Raw genomic sequence first — 23236 nt, forward strand, 5'->3', positions numbered from 1 at the left:
ATACAGACTACAGTAAGTCAGTACTGTAGTAATATACAGGCTACAGTAAATCAGTACAGTAGTCACATCACTGTTAATACAGGCTACAGTAAATCAGTACAGTAGTCACATCACTGTTAATACAGGCTACAGTAAGTCAGTACAGTAGTCACATCACTGTTAATACAGGCTACAGTAAATCAGTACAGTAGTCACATCACTGTTAATACAGGCTACAGTAAGTCAGTACTGTAGTCACATTAATACAGACTACAGTAAGTCAGTACTGTAGTCACATCACTGTTAATACAGGCTACAGTAAGTCAGTACTGTAGTCACATCACTGTTAATACAGGCTACAGTAAATCAGTACTGTAGTCACATCACTGTTAATACAGGCTACAGTAAGTCAGTAGTGTAGTCACATCACTGTTAATACAGACTACAGTAAGTCAGTACTGTAGTAATATACAGGCTACAGTAAATCAGTACAGTAGTCACATCACTGTTAATACAGGCTACAGTAAATCAGTACAGTAGTCACATCACTGTTAATACAGGCTACAGTAAGTCAGTACTGTAGTCACATCACTGTTAATACAGGCTACAGTAAATCAGTACTGTAGTCACATTAATACAGACTACAGTAAGTCAGTACTGTAGTCACGTCACTGTTAATACAGACTACAGTAAGTCAGTAATGTAGTAATATACAGGCTACAGTAAATCAGTACAGTAGTCACATCACTGTTAATACAGGCTACAGTAAATCAGTACAGTAGTCACATCACTGTTAATACAGGCTACAGTAAGTCAGTACTGTAGTCACATCACTGTTAATACAGGCTACAGTAAGTCAGTACTGTAGTCACATCACTGTTAATACAGGCTACAGTAAATCAGTACTGTAGTCACATTAATACAGACTACAGTAAGTCAGTACTGTAGTAATATACAGGCTACAGTAAATCAGTACAGTAGTCACATCACTGTTAATACAGGCTACAGTAAATCAGTACAGTAGTCACATCACTGTTAATACAGGCTACAGTAAGTCAGTACTGTAGTCACATCACTGTTAATACAGGCTACAGTAAGTCAGTACTGTAGTCACATCACTGTTAATACAGGCTACAGTAAATCAGTACTGTAGTCACATTAATACAGACTACAGTAAGTCAGTACTGTAGTAATATACAGGCTACAGTAAATCAGTACAGTAGTCACATCACTGTTAATACAGGCTACAGTAAATCAGTACAGTAGTCACATCACTGTTAATACAGGCTACAGTAAGTCAGTACTGTAGTCACATCACTGTTAATACAGGCTACAGTAAATCAGTACTGTAGTCACATTAATACAGACTACAGTAAGTCAGTACTGTAGTAATATACAGGCTACAGTAAATCAGTACAGTAGTCACATCACTGTTAATACAGGCTACAGTAAATCAGTACAGTAGTCACATCACTGTTAATACAGGCTACAGTAAGTCAGTACTGTAGTCACATCACTGTTAATACAGGCTACAGTAAATCAGTACTGTAGTCACATTAATACAGACTACAGTAAGTCAGTACTGTAGTAATATACAGGCTACAGTAAATCAGTACAGTAGTCACATCACTGTTAATACAGGCTACAGTAAGTCAGAAAAAGGGTCCTCACATTCAGATTATTTATTTCTCATTGATATTTTATTTCTGAATTTGCCTACTTTCATCTTGCCTGCGTCACAACAAATCAAATCAAAGTTTATTTGTCACATGACCTTACAGTGAAATGCTGAATACAACAGGTGTAGTAGACCTTACAGTGAAATGCTGAATACAACAGGTGTAGTAGACCTTACAGTGAAATGCTGAATACAACAGGTGTAGTAGACCTTACAGTGAAATGCTGAATACAACAGGTGTAGTAGACCTTACAGTGAAATGCTGAATACAACAGGTGTAGTAGACCTTACAGTGAAATGCTGAATACAACAGGTGTAGTAGACCTTACAGTGAAATGCTGAATACAACAGGTGTAGTAGACCTTACAGTGAAATGCTGAATACAACAGGTGTAGTAAACCTTACAGTGAAATGCTTACTTACAGGCTCTAACCAATGGTTAGAGAGTAGCAGCAGCGTAAAAGAGGGGTTGGTGGGTGGCGGGACACAATGCAGATAACCCGGGTAGTCATTTGATTGGCTGTTCAGGAGTCTTATGGCTTGGGGGTAAAAACTGTTGAGAAGCCTTTTTGTCCTAGACTTGGCATTCCGGTACCGCTTGCCATGCAATAGAGGAGAGAACAGTCCATTTTTAGGGCCTTCCTCTGACACCGCCTGGTATAGAGGTCCTGGATGGCAGGCAGCTTCGCCCCAGTGATGTACTGGTCTGTACGCACTACCCTCTGAAGTGCCTTGCGGTCGGAGGCCGAGCAATTGCCGTACCAGGCAGTGATGCAACCATGCTCTCGATGTTAAAGCAGTAGAAACTTTTGAGGATCTCAGGACCCATGCCAAATCTTTTTAGTTTCCTGAGGGGGAATAGGCTTTGTCGTGCCCTCTTCACGACTGTCTTGGTGTGTTTGGACCATTCTAGTTTGTTGTTGATGTGGACACCAAGGAACTTGAAGCTCTCAACCTGCTCCACTACAGCTCCGTCGATGAGAATGGGGGCGTGATCGATGCTCCTTTTCCTGTAGTCCACAATCATCTCCTAAATCTTGGTTACGTTGAGGGATAGGTTGTTATTCTGGCACCACCCGACCAGGTCACTGACTTCCTCCCTATAGGCTGTCTCGTCTTTGTCGGTGATCAGACAAACGTCTGCAAACTTATTGATGGTGTTGGAGTCGTGCCTGGCCATGCAGTCATGGGTAAACAGGGAGTACAGGAGGGGACTGAACACGCACCCCTGGGGAGTTCCAGTGTTGAGGATCAGTGTGGCAGATGTGTTGTTACCTACCCTCACCACCTAGGGGTTGCCCGTCAGGAAGTCCAGGATCCAGTTGCAGAGGGAGGTGTTTAGTCCCAGGATCCTTAGCTTAGTGATGAGCTTTGAGGGCACTATGGTATTGAACGCTGAGCTGTAGTCAATGATCAGCATTCTCACATAGGTGTTTCTTTTGTCCAGGTGGGAAAGGGCAGTGTGGCGTAAAATAGTGATGTGAGCCATGACCTTTCAAAGCTCATGGCTCCGGACGTGAGTGCTACGGGTCTGTAGTCATTTAGGCAGGTTGACTTTGTGTTCTTGGGCACAGGGACTATGGTGGTCTGCTTGAAACATGTTGGTATTACAGACTCAATCAGGGACATGTTGAAAATGTCAGTGAAGACACCTGTCAGTTGGTCAGCACATGCCCGGAGCACACGTCCTGGTAATCCGTCTGGCCCCGCAGCCTTGTGTATGTTGACCTGTTTAAAGGTCTTACTCACGTCGGCTACGGAGAGCATGATCACACAGTCGTCCGGAACAGCTGATGCTCTCGTGCATGCTTCCGTGTTGCTTGCCTCGAAGCGAGCATAGAAGTGATTTAGCTCGTCTGGTAGGCTCGTGTCACTGGGCAGCACGCGGCTGTGCTTCCCTTTGTAGTGTGTAATGGTTTCAAGCCCTGCCACTTCCGACGAGTGTCAGAGCTGGTGTAGTGCGATTCAAACTTAGTCCTGTATTGACGCTTTGCCTGTTTGATGGTTCGTCACAGGGCATAGCGGGATTTCTTGTAAGCTTCCGGGCTAGTGCTACGAGATAACATGGTTGTTATCATACACAATAAACGCTATGTAGTGTACACAACACACAATAAACGTTATGACTACACTATAACATGCTGTATATTGTACCACAACCCTGGTAATATCCAGTCTAACAACTACACTACCCCAGTGCTGTAATATCCAGTCTAACAACTACACTACCCCAGTGCTGTAATATCCAATCTAACAACTACACTACCCCAGTGCTGTAATATCCAGTCTAACAACTACACTACCCCAGTGCTGTAATATCCAGTCTAACAACTACACTACCCCAGTGCTGTAATATCCAATCTAACAACTACACTACCCCAGTGCTGTAATATCCAGTCTAACAACTACACTACCCCAGTGCTGTAATATCCAGTCTAACAACTACACTACCCCAATCATGTAATATCCAGTCTAACAACATCGTCCTGTAATATTCAGTCTAACAACTACACTACCCCAGTGCTGTAATATCCAGTCTAACAACATCGTCCTGTAATATCCAGTCTAACAACATCGTCCTGTAATATCCAGTCTAACAACTACACTACCCCAGTGCTGTAATATCCAGTCTAACAACTACACTACCCCAATCATGTAATATCCAGTCTAACAACATCGTCCTGTAATATTCAGTCTAACAACTACACTACCCCAGTGCTGTAATATCCAGTCTAACAACTACACTACCCCAGTGCTGTAATATCCAGTCTAACAACTACACTACCCCAGTGCTGTAATATCCAGTCTAACAACATAGTCCTGTAATATCCAGTCTATATGTGGTCATTAAGAGAGTAAAAACATCTACAGATTTGTGATTTACAGGTCAGGCTTGACATTGACTGACCAGGTGAATACAGGTGAAAGCTGTGATCTCTTATTGATGTCACCTGTTCAATCCACTTTAAATCAGTGTCGATGAAGGGGAGGAGACCGGTTAAAGAAGGATTTTTAAACCTTGAGACAATTGAGACATGGATTGTGTATGTGTACCATTCAGAGGGTGAATGGGCAAGACAAAATATTCATTCGGAAAGTATTCAGACCCCTTGAAAATTCCTCATCAATCTACACACAATATCCGATAATGACAAATTGAAAGCAGTTTTTTTCTCAAATTTATTACAAATAAAAACAGAAATCTCATTTAAGTATTCAGACCCTTTGCTATGAGACTCGACATTGAGCTCAGGTGCATCCTGTTTCCATTGATCATCATTGACATGATTCTACAACTTGATTGGAGTCCACCTGTGGTAAATTCAATTGATTGGACTAGATTTGGAAAGGCACCCACCTGTCTATATAAGGTCTCACAGTTGACAGTGTGTGTCAGAGCAAAAACCAAGCCACGAAGTCAAAGGAAGTTTTCGTATAGAGCCAAGACAGTATTGTGTAGAGGCACAGATCTGGGGAAGGGTACCAAAACATTTCTGCAGCATTGAAAGTTCCCAATAACACAGTGGCCTCCACAATTCTTAAATGGAAGAAGTTTGAAACCACCAAGACTCTTCCTAGAGCTGGCCACCCGGGCAAACTGAACAATTGGGGAAGAAGGGCCTTGGTCAGGGAGGTGACCAAGAACCTGATGGCCACTCTGACAGAGCTCCAGAGTTCCTCTGTGGAGATGGGAGAACCTTCCAGAAGGACAACCGTCTCTGCAGCACTCCGTCAATCAGGCCTTTATGGTAGAGTGGCCAGACGGAAGCCCCTCCTCAGTAAAAGGGACATAACAGCCCACCTGGAGTTTGCCAAAAGGCACCTAAAGGACTATCAGACCATGAGAAACACGATTTTCTGGTCTGATGAAACAAAGATTGAACTCTTTGGCCTGAATGCCAAGCGTCACGTCTGGAGGAAACCTGGCACCATCCCTACGGTGAAGCATGGTGGTGGCAGCATCACGCTGTGGGGATGTTTTTCAGCGGCAGGGACTGGGAGACTAGTCAGGATCAAGGGAAAGATGTACGGAGCAAAGTACAGAGAGATACTTGATGAAAACCTGCTCTTGAGCACTCAGGACCTTAGACTGGGGCAAGGACCCTAAGCACACAGCCAAGACAACGCAGGAGTGGCTTTGGGACAAGTCTCTGAATGTCCTTGATTGGCCCAGCCAGAGCCATGACTGGAATCTCTGGAGAGACCTGAAAATAGCTGTCCAGCGATGCTCCCCATCCAACCTGACAGATCTTGAGAAGATCTGCAGAGAAGAATGGGAGAAACTTCCCAAATACAGATGAAGCCAACGTCGACATTATGGGGTACTGTGATGTCATTATGGGGTATTGTGATGTCATTATGGGGTATTGTGATGTCATTATGGGGTATTGTGATGTCATTATGTCATTATGGGGTATTGTGATGTCATTATGGGGTATTGTGATGTCATTATGGGGGTATTGTGATGTCATTATGGGGTATTGTGATGTCATTATGGGGTATTGTGATGTCATTATGGGGTATTGCGATGTCATTATGGGGTATTGTGTGTAGATTATGGGGTATTGCGATGTCATTATGGGGTATTGTGATGTCATTATGGGGTATTGTGATGTCATTATGGGGTATTGTGATGTCATTATGGGGTATTGCGATGTCATTATGGGGTATTGTGTGTAGATTATGGGGTATTGTGATGTCATTATGGGGTATTGTGATGTCATTATGGGGTATTGTGATGTCATTATGGGGTATTGTGATGTCATTATGGGGTATTGCGATGTCATTATGGGGTATTGTGTGTCGATTATGGGGTATTGCGATGTCATTATGGGGTATTGTGATGTCATTATGGGGTATTGGGTCATTATGGGGTATTGTGTCATTATGGGGTATTGTAGATTATGGGGTATTGCGATGTCATTATGGGGTATTGTGATGTCATTATGATGTGATGTCATTATGGGGTATTGTGATGTCATTATGAGGTATTGCGATGTCATTATGGGGTCATTATGGGGTATTGGTATTATGGGGTATTGTGATGTCATTATGGGGTATTGTGATGTCATTATGGGGTATTGTGATGTCATTATGGGGTATTGTGATGTCATTATGGGGTATTGTGATGTCATTATGGGGTATTGTGATGTCATTATGTCATTATGGGGTATTGTGATGTCATTATGGGGTATTGTGATGTCATTATGGGGTATTGTGATGTCATTATGGGGTATTGTGATGTCATTATGGGGTATTGTGTCATTATGGGGTATGTCATTATGGGGTATTGTGATGTCATTATGGGGTATTGTGATGTCATTATGGGGTATTGTGATGTCATTATGGGGTATTGCGATGTCATTATGGGGTATTGTGTGTAGATTATGGGGTATTGCGATGTCATTATGGGGTATTGTGATGTCATTATGGGGTATTGTGATGTCATTATGGGGTATTGTGATGTCATTATGGGGTATTGTGATGTCATTATGGGGTATTGCGATGTCATTATGGGGTATTGTGTGTATTATGTTGATGTCATTATGGGGTATTGTGATGTCATTATGGGGTATTGTGATGTCATTATGGGGTATTGTGATGTCATTATGGGGTATTGTGATGTCATTATGGGGTATTGCGATGTCATTATGGGGTATTGTGTGTAGATTATGGCGTATTGCGATGTCATTATGGGGTATTGTGATGTCATTATGGGGTATTGTGATGTCATTATGGGGTATTGTGATGTCATTATGGGGTATTGTGTGTAGATTGATGAGGAGGATTTTTTAACAGGTATAATCAAGTTTAGAACATGACTAACGTAAGTAAAAAGTCAAGGGGTCTGAATACTTTCCGAATGCACTGTAAGTCCCTTTGGATAAAAGCGTCTGCTAAATGGCATATATTATATTATTAATACTTTCCGAATGCACTGTAAGTCCCTTTGAACGGGGTATGGTAGTAGGTGCAACTCAATATTACGAAGGTGTTCTTAATGTTTTGTACACTCAGTGTATGTACAGTAGGAATAGAAATTAGTGCTTCACTGTAGTGTTTTCATTCACTTTAATTAAACATACACTATTATCATAATGTTATATAGCTTTTTAACCTACTTTTTGCTCAGATCTTTTCTAATGGTCTACTGATACTGGAATCACTTAAAGAATTTAAATCAAAATGTTATATTCATGTTTTTTCAACACATTGCTTGGGGCAAGATCACCCTTAGTGAAGTTGACAACAACCGGATGTATCCAGTTTCCAGGGATACAGCTATTTTCAACCTAGCTTCCTTTTCCTCTAAAAAAAACCTGCTACGTTTGGTTAGAACAGACAGCCAGGCCACTCAGTACTATCGGGCCAGCCCTACTCCCCATGGTCACGGCAATGCTAACTACAATACTAACAGTGTCCAACTGAATGCGTGGTGGCTGAAGCAGAGTGATAGGAGTCAAAAGGAGTCAGATCAGCCCTTTCCAGGATAGAGAAGAAACAAAGAAGCACAATAGTATATACTGAACTAGGGGAAAATACAATAGAATACTGTAGAATACAATAGAATACAGCAAAATACAGTAGAATACGGAAAATACTGTAGAATACAATAGAATGCCTTAAAATACTGTAGAATACAATATAATGCAGTAAAATACAGTACAATACAATATAATACAGTACAATACTGTAGAATACAATAGAATACAGTACAATACTGTAGAATACAATAGAATACAGTACAATACTGTAGAATACAATAGAATACAGTACAATACTGTAGAATACAATAGAATACAGTACAATACTGTAGAATACAATATAATACAGTAAAATAATGTAGAATATAATAGAATACAGTAAAATAATGTAGAATATAATAGAATACAGTAAAATACTGTATGTGGAAAAAAGTTATTCAATATGAAACACTACTATAGTGTCAGTCAATGCTTTTTGATCAGACAAGAAAACACCAGCACGGAGTTATATGATTTAAAAAATATATATTATTTCCTAAATTGGGTTTGTTTTGGTCAAAATATTGGTTGTCTGGGTCTGTAGCCCAATGGATGGGCTAATAAACTAACAACAAATATAAACAACCAATCCAGTTAGTAGAGTGATAGTATTTAGACTAAAACACCAGCATTTAGGTCAATAAGAACACATTTTTAAAAAATCTAATAGTTAGTGTTTATGTAGGTTTTAATGATCTATTTCTAGGACTCTAGGAAAGAACATGCCCAGCAGGTGACCAACAGGTGACCTCAAAGTGAGCCTAATAAACACTAAGCAATAAACGCAGTAGGTGTTATTGTTTACCTCCAAACACCCTGACTGGTTCCTGTCTCCCTCCGCCTGTCGCCCCTCTCTCGTGTAGCCTCCCTGTCCCTGGGCTGAGGACCCTCCAGACCCTCCAGACCCCAGTCTCTTCTCCTCCCTGATGCTCTGCTCCAACAGCTTCTTGTTAAGCAGACGGGCTGCGTTCTCTGCCAGCGTGTATCCAGGCGGGGCAGACAGGTCCTGGCGTATACTGACCACCTCCGGTGTCCTCTCCCCCCCTGTTCCCCCTGGCCCTCCCTGGGTCTCTACTATCAGCTGCACCGGGCTGGGAGAACGCCCGCGGACATTCCTCAGAAACTCCTGGACAGCTCCAAGGTATCTTGGGTCTTTGAGGTCTGAGGGGGGTAGACCGGGTTCACCAGGAGGTGAGGGGTCAAGGGGGGTGGGGCGGGAGCGGCTGGGGGACTTGGTGAATTTGCACTGCGGGGGTTCGTAGGCCACGGGGCTGTGGTCTATGATGTTGAAGAGACAAGACAGGCCGTCGTTGATGGTGGTGTGGACCGGAGAGTCCCTGGTGGTGGTGGAGCGAGCCCAGGCCGACTCAGAGGCACCCTTCAGGGGGGTGGTAGGGGTAGGGGCCCTGGGGCCGGCCGTGGAGCTTGAGGCCCCACCTTGGAGGTCAGCCTTCGATGATGTTGACAGCTTCCTCTGGAGCTTAGGGGAGCCGTACTTAGGAGAACAACATGGACGCTCGAACTTGGACTGGACCACAGGGGAGTACTGTATCTTCCGGATGTTTCTGGAGGGGGAGGAGATGGGGGTGGAGCCTCCTTTAGGGGTGAGGCAGCGGTGGGGGGAGCTGGTGAGGGTGCGGAGGATGTCTGTCTGTAACCCCACGCTGATGGTCTGAGTGGTCTGGGTTCCCCGAGTGGTGAAACCATTGGTCTGACACGCCATATCTCGGAGCTGTGGAGTCAATTAAACAGACAAATAAAAAGTCTAAGTGGGAAGAGGATCCCCAAACCCGAAAGACAGTATACTGTAGAAACCTCACAGAGATGAACAGCTAGACATTATACTGTAGAAACCTCACAGAGATGAACAGCTAGACAGTATACTGTAGAAACCTCACAGAGACGAACAGCTAGACAGTATACTGTAGAAACCTCACAGAGATGAACAGCTAGACAGTATACTGTAGAAACCTCCTCACAGAGATGAACAGCTAGACAGTATACTGTAGAAACCTCACAGAGATGAACAGCTAGAAGTATACTGTAGAAACAACAGCTAGACAGTATACTGTAGAAACCTCACAGAGATGAACAGCTAGACAGTATACTGTAGAAACCTCACAGAGATGAACAGCTAGACAGTATACTGTAGAAACCTCACAGAGATGAACAGCTAGACAGTATACTGTAGAAACCTCACAGAGATGAACAGCTAGACAGTATACTGTAGAAACCTCACAGAGATGAACAGCTAGACAGTATACTGTAGAAACCTCACAGAGATGAACAGCTAGACAGTATACTGTAGAAACCTCACAGAGATGAACAGCTAGACTCCTCACAGAGATGAACAGCTAGACAGTATACTGTAGAAACCTCACAGAGATGAACAGCTAGACAGTATACTGTAGAAACCTCACAGAGATTAACAGCTAGACAGTATACTGTAGAAACCTCACAGAGATGAACAGCTAGACAGTATACTGTAGAAAACCTCACAGAGACGAACAGCTAGACAGTATACTGTAGAAACCTCACAGAGATGAACAGCTAGAACTGTAGAAACCTCACAGAGATGAACAGCTAGACAGTATACTGTAGAAACCTCACAGAGATGAACAGCTAGACAGTATACTGTAGAAACCTCACAGAGATGAACAGCTAGACAGTATACTGTAGAAACCTCACAGAGATGAACAGCTAGACAGTATACTGTAGAAACCTCACAGAGATGAACAGCTAGACTATACTGTAGAAACCTCACAGAGATGAACAGCTAGACAGTATACTGTAGAAACCTCACAGAGATGAACAGCTAGACAGTATACTGTAGAAACCTCACAGAGATGAACAGCTAGACAGTATACTGTAGAAACCTCACAGAGATGAACAGCTAGACAGTATACTGTAGAAACCTCACAGAGATGAACAGCTAGACAGTATACTGTAGAAACCTCACAGAGATGAACAGCTAGACAGTATACTGTAGAAACCTCACAGAGATGAACAGCTAGACAGTATACTGTAGAAACCTCACAGAGATGAACAGCTAGACAGTATACTGTAGAAACCTCACAGAGATGAACAGCTAGACAGTATACTGTAGAAACCTCAGTATACTGTAGAAACCTCACAGAGATGAACAGAGATACTGAAAACCTCAGAGATGAACAGCTAGACAGTATACTGTAGAAACCTCACAGAGATGAACAGCTAGACAGTATACTGTAGAAACCTCACAGAGATGAACAGCTAGACAGTATACTGTAGAAACCTCACAGAGATGAACAGCTAGACAGTATACTGTAGAAACCTCACAGAGATGAACAGCTAGACAGTATACTGTAGAAACCTCACAGAGATGAACAGCTAGACAGTATACTGTAGAAACCTCACAGAGATGAACAGCTAGACAGTATACTGTAGAAACCTCACAGAGATGAACAGCTAGACAGTATACTGTAGAAACCTCACAGAGATGAACAGCTAGACAGTATACTGTAGAAACCTCACAGAGATGAACAGCTAGACAGTATACTGTAGAAACCTCACAGAGATGAACAGCTAGACAGTATACTGTAGAAACCTCACAGAGATTAACAGCTAGACAGTATACTGTAGAAACCTCACAGAGATAGAACAAACCTCACAGCTAGACAGTATACTGTAGAAACCTCACAGAGATGAACAGCTAGACAGTATACTGTAGAAACCTCACAGAGATGAACAGCTAGACAGTATACTGTAGAAACCTCACAGAGATGAACAGCTAGACAGTATACTGTAGAAACCTCACAGAGATGAACAGCTAGACAGTATACTGTAGAAACCTCACAGAGATGAACAGCTAGACAGTATACTGTAGAAACCTCACAGAGATGAACAGCTAGACAGTATACTGTAGAAACCTCACAGAGATGAACAGCTAGACAGTATACTGTCAGAAACCTCACAGAGATGAACAGCTAGACAGTATACTGTAGAAACCTCACAGAGATGAACAGCTAGACAGTATACTGTAGAAACCTCACAGAGATGAACAGCTAGACAGTATACTGTAGAAACCTCACAGAGATGAACAGCTAGACAGTATACTGTAGAAACCTCACAGAGATGAACAGCTAGACAGTATACTGTAGAAACCTCACAGAGATGAACAGCTAGACAGTATACTGTAGAAACCTCAGACAGTAGACAGTATACTGTAGAAACCTCACAGAGACGAACAGCTAGACAGTATACTGTAGAAACCTCACAGAGACGAACAGCTAGACAGTATACTGTAGAAACCTCACAGAGATGAACAGCTAGACAGTATACTGTAGAAACCTCACAGAGATGAACAGCTAGACAGTATACTGTAGAAACCTCACAGAGATGAACAGCTAGACAGTATACTGTAGAAACCTCACAGAGATGAACAGCTAGACAGTATACTGTAGAAACCTCACAGAGATGAACAGCTAGACAGTATACTGTAGAAACCTCACAGAGATGAACAGCTAGACAGTATACTGTAGAAACCTCACAGAGATGAACAGCTAGACAGTATACTGTAGAAACCTCACAGAGATGAACAGCTAGACAGTATACTGTAGAAACCTCACAGAGATACTGTAAAACAGCTAGACAGTATATACTGAGACAGAAACCTCACAGAGATTAACAGCTAGACAGTATACTGTAGAAACCTCACAGAGATATACTGTAAAACAGCTAGACAGTATACTGTAGAAACCTCACAGAGATGAACAGCTAGACAGTATACTGTAGAAACCTCACAGAGATGAACAGCTAGACAGTATACTGTAGAAACCTCACAGAGATGAACAGCTAGACAGTATACTGTAGAAACCTCACAGAGATGAACAGCTAGACAGTATACTGTAGAAACCTCACAGAGACGAACAGCTAGACAGTATACTGTAGAAACCTCACAGAGATGAACAGCTAGACAGTATACTGTAGAAACCTCACAGAGATGAACAGCTAGACAGTATACTGTAGAAACCTCACAGAGATGAACAGCTAGACAGTATACTGTAGAAACCTCACAGAGATGAACAGCTAGACAGTATACTGTAGAAACCTCACAGAGATGAACAGCTAGACAGTATACTGTAGAAACCTCACAGAGATGAACAGCTAGACAGTATACTGTAGAAACCTCTGAGAAACCTCACAGAACAGCTAGACAGTATACTGTAGAAACCTCACAGAGACGAACAGCTAGACAGTATACTGTAGAAACCTCACAGAGACGAACAGCTAGACAGTATACTGTAGAAACCTCACAGAGACAAACAGCTAGACAGTATACTGTAGAAACCTCACAGAGACGAACAGCTAGACAGTATACTGTAGAAACCTCACAGAGACGAACAGCTAGACAGTATACTGTAGAAACCTCACAGAGACGAACAGCTAGACAGTATACTGTAGAAACCTCAGTATACTGTAGAAACCTCACAGAGACGAACAGCTAGACAGTATACTGTAGAAACCTCACAGAGACGAACAGCTAGACAGTATACTGTAGAAACCTCACAGAGACGAACAGCTAGACAGTATACTGTAGAAACCTCACAGAGACGAACAGCTAGACAGTATACTGTAGAAACCTCACAGAGATGAACAGCTAGACAGTATACTGTAGAAACCTCACAGAGATGAACAGCTAGACAGTATACTGTAGAAACCTCACAGAGATGAGCAGCTAGACAGTATACTGTAGAAACCTCACAGAGATGAACAGCTAGACAGTATACTGTAGAAACCTCACAGAGATGAACAGCTAGACAGTATACTGTAGAAACCTCACAGAGATGAACAGCTAGACAGTATACTGTAGAAACCTCACAGAGATGAACAGCTAGACAGTATACTGTAGAAACCTCACAGAGGCGAACAGCTAGACAGTATACTGTAGAAACCTCACAGAGACGAACAGCTAGACAGTATACTGTAAACCTCACAGAAACCTCACAGAGACGAACAGCTAGACAGTATACTGTAGAAACCTCACAGAGACGAACAGCTAGACAGTATACTGTAGAAACCTCACAGAGATGAACAGCTAGACAGTATACTGTAGAAACCTCACAGAGATTAACAGCTAGACAGTATACTGTAGAAACCTCACAGAGATGAACAGCTAGACAGTATACTGTAGAAACCTCACAGAGATTAACAGCTAGACAGTATACTGTAGAAACCTCACAGAGATGAACAGCTAGACAGTATACTGTAGAAACCTCACAGAGATTAACAGCTAGACAGTATACTGTAGAAACCTCACAGAGATGAACAGCTAGACAGTATACTGTAGAAACCTCACAGAGATTAACAGCTAGACAGTATACTGTAGAAACCTCACAGAGATGAACAGCTAGACAGTATACTGTAGAAACCTCACAGAGATTAACAGCTAGACAGTATACTGTAGAAACCTCACAGAGATGAACAGCTAGACAGTATACTGTAGAAACCTCACAGAGATTAACAGCTAGACAGTATACTGTAGAAACCTCACAGAGATGAACAGCTAGACAACAGACTAGATGGATGATCAACAGACTAGATGGATGATCAACAGACTAGATGGATGATCAACAGACTAGATGGGTGATCAACAGACTAGATGGGTGATCAACAGACTAGATGGATGAACAGCAGACTAGATGGGTGATCAACAGACTAGATGGATGAACAGCAGACTAGATGGGTGATCAACAGACTAGATGGATGAACAGCAGACTAGATGGGTGATCAACAGACTAGATGGATGAACAGCAGAATAGATGGGTGATCAACAGACTAGATGGATGAACAGCAGAATAGATGGGTGATCAACAGACTAGATGGATGAACAGCAGACTAGATGGGTGATCAACAGACTAGATGGATGAACAGCAGACTAGATGGGTGATCAACAGACTAGATGGATGAACAGCAGAATAGATGGGTGATCAACAGACTAGATGGATGAACAGCAGAATAGATGGGTGATCAACAGACTAGATGGATGAACAGCAGACTAGATGGGTGATCAACAGACTAGATGGGTGATCAGCTAGATAACAGACTAGATGGATGATCAACAGACTAGATGGATGATCAACAGGCTAGATGGATGATCAACAGACTAGATGGATGAACAGCTAGACAACAACAACAGATACAACGTCAACAGACCTGTCTCTGTTGCTCCAGGTGGTCCGAGGTGCCAGAGCGGTAGTTCCTAACGGAGAAGGCAACCTCCTTCATGTCATCACTGAGGTTCCGTGACAGCTGCAGCTCCAGAGACGAGGCGTACCCCACCGTGGGGATGGGACCCCCAACCCCCCCGCCACCCTCTAATAACTCCTTATGACAGGAAGGAGGCCACCTACCATCACCAAACACCTCGTCTGGACCTCCTACCCCCCCAATCCCGGAGGCACCCCCTACTTCACCAACACCCCCACCCCCTTGCCCCTTAGTTCCTTTGGGGTACAGGTAGTCTTGATCGGAGGGCCCGGGGGATCGGGTGGGGCTGTGGGAGACGTGGACCCCTGCTCCCCCTCCTATGTTACCCCCGTTTCCCCTGAGTGGGGAGCGCTGGCAGTGTGGTGGGCAGGGGGGCTCGTGGCTGGATTGAGTATTGGTGGTCAAAGTGGCGCTGGTGGTTAGGAACCACGAGGCCGGCTGGAATGGTTCTGGAAGTCAGAGAGAGAATGTGGAATGATTAGAACTAGAATTCTAACTAATACAGCTCTGAAACGGACAGCCCTTTCGAACAATCCCTGGATAGATTATTTAATTTTTTATTCTGAAGACATAGACACAGTAAATGACTTGGTAATAGGAGATAAATGTATTCCCATGACAGAATTAAAAATGACTTTTGGAATGACTTCATGTAGATCATATCTAAGGACGTGCAATTTAAATGTTTCATATCAAGACATTTTTTGATTTGAAATCTTTTTGACATCAAATTATATTAGAAATAAATATAAACTACTGGAACCAAGACTTACAAAAAACTGATATTGGCACAAGATGGAGGGACAGTTGGATCATAACTAACTAAATTACAGTTAATGAAAATCTACGCTTAATCCAGTATAAACTAATGAATATAATTCATTATACAAGTGACAAAGTTCACAAATTCTAGTAGCACAACGGCAGAGTCATGTCTTAAGCGTAAAACTAACAATGACTCAATAATGCAGGCCTTCTGGGAATGTTATGATGTCATAAAGTTACGGGCGGAGTTAGAAAGTTGAAACTAACTCAATAATCCAGGCCTTCTGGGAATGTTATGATGTCATAAAGTTATGGGCGGAGTTAGAAAGTTGAAACTAACTCAATAATCCAGGCCTTCTGGGAAAGTTATGGGCGGAGTTAGAAAGTTGAAACTAACTCAATAATCCAGGCCTTCTGGGAATGTTATGATGTCATAAAGGTATGGGCGGAGTTAGAAAGTTGAAACTAACTCAATAATCCAGGCCTTCTGGGAATGTTATGATGTCATAAAGTTATGGGCGGAGTTAGAAAGTTGAAACTAACTCAATAATCCAGGCCTTCTGGGAATGTTATGATGTCATAAAGGTATGGGCGGAGTTAGAAAGTTGAAACTAACTAAATAATCCAGGCCTTCTGGGAATGTTATGATGTCATAAAGTTATGGGCGGAGTTAGAAAATTGTCAGTCAGAAAGTATTACAACGTAAATGTCCTTTTTAATCCGTCTGTCTGCGTATTTCTCGACACGACATATGAGATACCTGACGGGTTGGATGACACTTTTATCGTCAATCATCTTGAAAAAAAACGTAGACTTTAAAAAAAACTGTAAATCAACCAATCCGCCGTCGTTAAGACAATGGGAAGGTTAAAATGCTTTATTATCTAAATGTTGAAAGTGCTTGGGCCACGGAGAGAAACAAAATGCTGCAGTTTGAGGCCATGTGGAGGAGACTGATGCGCTGGAGATGGGGGGGAGCAGGTGGTTCTGGGTAGGGGTGATGCTGTGAATGTTTGTGTGATGTTGTCATTTGCATGTGTTGTAAATTAATTGTAAATTAATTAAAAAAAAATGTAAATAAAAAATGTAAATGGTGGTGGTAAAAACAGACAGCATTAAACCAATGAGCAACATCAGTACCTGAAGCGGGTCGTTCTGCCCAGGCCTCCATGGCTGTAGGGGTGTGGTGGCCTGGTGTCGGGGATGGGCCAGGGACAGGGAAGTCCCAACCTTTACTGTTGAACTCCTCAATGTACTTCAGGTCGTCGGGTGACAGGGGCGGAGTCACGTCGTCACGGCCACGGTCACCATGACGACCCCTGTCAGGCAGGAAGGGAGAGCTGTCCATCAGACGCTGGAAGTCACTCATGGAACAGACCGACTTAGCCCTGAGGAGGAGGAGAGAAAAGGTGTCAGTGAAAACACATTATCAGACAATGTAGCAAAGGAGAGAAGAGGAGAGAGTTCAGAGAGGATTCAGTACATCAGCATCACCGCTGAATCCTGTCACTTGAAGGAAGACGTAGGTAAGGACATGATAGAGATAAACAGCACAGGCAGGACTGTCTCTGTCATATCTCTTGTCTAAACTACATGTTAGAGCCTCTCTTCACAGGTAGGACTGTCTCTGTCATATCTCTTGTCTAAACTACATGTTAGAGCCTCTCTTCACAGGCAGGACTGTCTCTGTCATATCTCTTGTCTAAACTACATGTTAGAGCCTCTCTTCACAGGCAGGACTGTCTCTGTCATATCTCTTGTCTAAACTACATGCTAGAGCCTCTCTTCACAGGTAGGACTGTCTCTGTCATATCTCTTGTCTAAACTACATGTTAGAGCCTCTCTTCACAGGCAGGACTGTCTCTCTCTGTCATATCTCTTGTCTAAACTACATGTTAGAGCCTCTCTTCACAGGCAGGACTGTCTCTCTCTGTCATATCTCTTGTCTAAACTACATGCTAGAGCCTCTCTTCACAGGCAGGACTGTCTCTGTCATATCTCTTGTCTAAACTACATGCTAGAGCCTCTCTTCACAGGTAGGACTGTCTCTGTCATATCTCTTGTCTAAACTACATGTTAGAGCCTCTCTTCACAGGCAGGACTGTCTCTCTCTGTCATATCTCTTGTCTAAACTACATGTTAGAGCCTCTCTTCACAGGCAGGACTGTCTCTGTCATATCTCTTGTCTAAACTACATGCTAGAGCCTCTCTTAACAGGCAGGACTGTCTCTGTCATATCTCTTGTCTAAACTACATGTTAGAGCCTCTCTTCACAGGTATGACTGTCTCTCTCTGTCATATCTCTTGTCTAAACTACATGCTAGAGCCTCTCTTCACAGGCAGGACTGTCTCTCTCTGTCATATCTCTTGTCTAAACTACATGTTAGAGCCTCTCTTCACAGGTAGGACTGTCTCTCTCTGTCATATCTCTTGTCTAAACTACATGTTAGAGCCTCTCTTCACAGGCAGGACTGTCTCTGTCATATCTCTTGTCTAAACTACATGCTAGAGCCTCTCTTCACAGGTAGGACTGTCTCTCTCTGTCATATCTCTTGTCTAAACTACATGCTAGAGCCTCTCTTCACAGGCAGGACTGTCTCTCTCTGTCATATCTCTTGTCTAAACTACATGTTAGAGCCTCTATTCACAGGCAGGACTGTCTCTCTCTGTCATATCTCTTGTCTAAACTACATGCTAGAGCCTCTCTTCACAGGCAGGACTGTCTCTGTCATATCTCTTGTCTAAACTACATGTTAGAGCCTCTCTTCACAGGCAGGACTGTCTCTGTCATATCTCTTGTCTAAACTACATGTTAGAGCCTCTCTTCACAGGCAGGACTGTCTCTGTCATATCTCTTGTCTAAACTACATGCTAGAGCCTCTCTTCACAGGCAGGACTGTCTCTCTCTGTCATATCTCTTGTCTAAACTACATGTTAGAGCCTCTATTCACAGGCAGGACTGTCTCTCTCTGGCATATCTCTTGTCTAAACTACATGTTAGAGCCTCTCTTCACAGGTATGACTGTCTCTCTCTGTCATATCTCTTGTCTAAACTACATGTTAGAGCCTCTCTTCACAGGCAGGACTGTCTCTGTCATATCTCTTGTCTAAACTACATGTTAGAGCCTCTCTTCACAGGCAGGACTGTCTCTCTCTGGCATATCTCTTGTCTAAACTACATGTTAGAGCCTCTCTTCACAGAGCATAAAAACATCTAGTGAAGGCCAGTTAATGCATTTCATTTCATTAGGGATCGCTATAAAATGAGTCAATAAGTAATCATCAGGCTGCAATGACTTGGATCATGTACCATTATGATCTTTCACAAATAGCTGCTTCACAGAGGTGCTTCAACACAAACCACCAGGGAATATCACCGAGCTGCTTCACCGAGCTGCTTCACAGAGCTGCTTCACAGAGCTGCTTCACCGAGCTGCTTCACCGAGCTGCTTCACAGAGCTGCTTCACAGAGCTGCTTCACAGAGGTGCTTCAACACAAACCACCAGGGAATATCACCGAGCTGCTTCACCGAGCTGCTTCACAGAGATACTTCAACAGAGATACTTCACAGAGATACTTCACAGAGATACTTCACAGAGATACTTCACAGAGATACTACACAGAGATACTTCACAGAGATACTTCACAGAGATACTTCAACAGAGATACTTCAACACAAACCATCAGGCAAAATCTCTTCCTACAGCAGTCATTTCTTTACCCAAAGGATGTATCAGTACAGTAGACTTGCTAAATATACAGTGAGTGGAGGTCAGAGCACACAACAGCCAAAAGCAGAAAACATATCTATTGTAAATGTTAAAATGGCAGCCTGTCTAGATACGGTAAGTGGAAACAGTAATAACATAATTTGGATGAATCCAGGTAAGTCACACCTACAGTAACAACAAGGACAGGTTGTCATAGTAACAACAAGGACAGGTTGTCACAGTAACAACAAGGACAGGTTGTCACAGTAACAACAAGGACAGGTTGTCACAGTAACAAGAAGGACAGGTTGTCACAGTAACAACAAGGACAGGTTGTCACAGTAACAACAAGGACAGGTTGTCACAGTAACAACAAGGACAGGTTGTTATAGTAACAACAAGGACAGGTTGTCACAGTAACAACAAGGCATGTTATCACAGTAACAACAAGGACAGGTTGTCACAGCAACAACAAGGCAGGTTGTCACAGTAACAATAAGGCTGTTACCTAAGCAGGCTGCCAAAACCCATCTCCTCCTCCTCCTGGTACTTCGAGGGGCCCTCTCTGTCTGGAATCTCATTCAGAGCCTGAAATCTCTCACACACACACACACACACACACACACACACACACACACACACACACACACACACACACACACACACACACACACACACACACACACACACACACACACACACACACACACACACACACACACACACACACACACACACACACAAAGAGAAGTGTTATAGTGCAGGGCTGGTACAAAACCCTGCACTGGACCAGTATTGAAAAAGACCACTCTTTTGAGGTCTGAAGACACTTTAGGGGTTAACTGTTACTTTTATACAGTCCTGGGCGGTGTCCCAAATGGCCCCACTACTATAGACCAGAGCCCTATTCCCTATATAGTGGTACTACTATAGACCAGAGCCCTATTCCCTATATAGTGCTCTACTATAGACCAGAGCCCTATTCCCTATATAGTGCACTACTATAGACCAGAGCCCTATTCCCTATATAGTGCACTACTTTAGACCAGAGCCCTATTCCCTATATAGTGCACTACTTTAGACCAAAGCCCTATTCCCTATATAGTGCACTACTATAGACCAGAGCCCTATTCCCTATATAGTGCACTACTAAAGACCAGAGCCCTATTCCCTATATAGTGCACTACTTTAGACCAGAGCCCTATTCCCTATATAGTGCACTACTTTAGACCAAAGCCCTATTCCCTATATAGTGCACTACTATAGACCAGAGCCCTATTCCCTATATAGTACACTACTTTAGACCAGGGCCCTATTCCCTATATAGTGCACTACTATAGACCAAAGCCCTATTCCCTATATAGTGCACTACTGTAGACCAGAGCGCTATTCCCTATATAGTGTACTACTATAGACCATATTCCCTATATAGGGTACTACTATAGACCCTATTCCCTATATAGTGCACTACTATGGACCCTATTCCCTATATAGTGCACTACTATAGACCCTATTCCCTATATAGTGCACTATACTACATAGAGAATTAGTTCTAACATGTCTCACCTGGTTCAAACAGGGGAAGCTCTTGTCAGAGTCCAGTCTGCAGGGAGGTGGGCCCTTCAGGCCACCCAGGGGGTCCAGTGTCAAGCGTCCAGGAAAAGGTTCTCCGTTGGGCCTCTGAACCTCACTACATCCCCCTGCTCTTCATGGGCCTCCGAGTCGGAGTGGGAGCGGGTGGGGAGGGAAACAGGGCCTGGGATGGCAGAGCGAGGAAAGCGTGGTGACCTTGGGGAGCGAGGGGCCTTGCATGGGCTCTCCTGGGGGGAAAAGACACCCCTGTGTCCCCCTGCTCTCTCCCCTTCTTTGATGTCGGTTGGTGAGCCCTCACTGCCCCTCCGTACGTTAAGCTCTCTCTGTAGCTGTGGGGGGAGGATAGAGAGGATAGAGAGGAGAGGAGAGAGAAAGGGAAGAGAGGAAAGGAAGGAGGGAGGAGAGGGAAACAAAAACTAAATGTACATGGTCATAATTTTCAGTGATCCTTTTATAATGCCATAAGCATCAATATAACACGGTGAGACATTGTTCCTTCCTCTTCAGAGATAGAGGTTAAACTAACACAAGGATTTCATCATTATTAACTGTGTATCTTATGCATTTCAAAACTTCTCAGACATATAATGGTGTTAATATTCACTCTCTCCCTCTTCTCTCCTTCCTCTCTCCCCTCATCTCCCCATCATCTCCGCCCCACCTCCTCTACCTCCTCTCTCCCTCCTCTCTCCCTTCCCCTCATCTCCCTCCCTCCTCTCCCCCTCATCTCCCCCTCCCCCTCATCTCCGCCCCACCTCCTCTCCCTCCTCTCTCCCTTCACCTCCTCTCTCCCTACCTCCCTTCCCCTCCCTCCTCTCTCCCCCTCCCCCTCTCTCTCTCCCTACCTCCCCTCCTCTCACTCCTCTCCCTCCTTTCTCCCTTCACCTCCTCTCCCCCCTCCCCTCCTCTATCCCTTCACATCCTCTCTCCCTCCCCTTCCTCCTCCTCTCTCCCTACCTCCCATCCCCTCCTCTCCCTCCTCTTTCCCTCCCCCCCTCCTCTCTCCCTTCACCTCCCTCTCTCCTCACCCTCTCCATCTCGTGGTGCATGTTTCTCATGTTGCTGTCCCTCCCTCTCCTCCCTCCCCCTCCTCTCCCTACCCCTCCTCTCTCCCCCTCCTCACCCTCTCCATCTCGTGGTGCATGTTTCTCATGTTGCTGTCCCTCCCTCTCCTCCCTCCCCCCTCCTCTCCCTACCCCTCCTCTCTCCCCCTCCTCACCCTCTCCATCTCGTGGTGCATGTTTCTCATGTTGCTGTCCCTCCCTCTCCTCCCTCCCCCTCCTCTCCCTACCCCTCCTCTCTCCCCCTCCTCACCCTCTCCATCTCGTGGTGCATGTTTCTCATGTTGCTGTCCCACTCTTGTCTCTCCTGGTCGAAGCGTTCCAGTAGGCCTCTCCTCTCCCTCCCCCACCTCTTCTCTCCATGCTGCAGCTTCCAGTGGAGGTCCAGGGAGGTGCTGTGGCTCTCTGCCAGGAGGCAACGGTGCTCCTCTCGCTCCTGTTTAAAGGCCCGGTCTCCTCCTCCCTGCGTCTCCCCTCTGGCCTCTCCTCTCACCTCTCCTTTCTCTTCTCGTCTCTCCTCTTCCAGCTGGTTGAAAACATAAACAGACAGGCAATAGATTAATACAGTTGATGAACAATCCATAACAATGTGGTGAAGTATGAGGATGGGTCCTTCTCCTGACCGTGTCAGCTGACCAGGAGAAACTCAGTCAGTCAGGTGACCTGCCTACAATCAG

At 43.9% G+C, this 23236-nt stretch overlaps 1 protein-coding gene across 1 annotated transcript in view; it reads right to left on the reverse strand.

The window, feature by feature from the left end:
* LOC124040699 (microtubule cross-linking factor 1-like) overlaps window positions 1-23236 on the reverse strand; it is a 137003-nt gene that overhangs the window by 7269 nt on the left and 106498 nt on the right. Inside the window, exons 12-17 of the mRNA XM_046357774.1 lie at window positions 22813-23085; window positions 21558-21827; window positions 19725-19744; window positions 17335-17582; window positions 15376-15878; window positions 8987-9913 (exon numbers count right to left, since the gene is read on the reverse strand). Of these exons, the coding sequence (XP_046213730.1) occupies window positions 8987-9913; window positions 15376-15878; window positions 17335-17582; window positions 19725-19744; window positions 21558-21827; window positions 22813-23085 (2241 nt within the window). The remainder of the gene's footprint in view (window positions 1-8986; window positions 9914-15375; window positions 15879-17334; window positions 17583-19724; window positions 19745-21557; window positions 21828-22812; window positions 23086-23236) is intronic.

The sequence above is a fragment of the Oncorhynchus gorbuscha genome, linkage group LG08 (genome assembly GCF_021184085.1).
Source record: "Oncorhynchus gorbuscha isolate QuinsamMale2020 ecotype Even-year linkage group LG08, OgorEven_v1.0, whole genome shotgun sequence".
In the NCBI taxonomy this organism is placed as follows: Eukaryota; Metazoa; Chordata; class Actinopteri; order Salmoniformes; family Salmonidae; genus Oncorhynchus; species Oncorhynchus gorbuscha.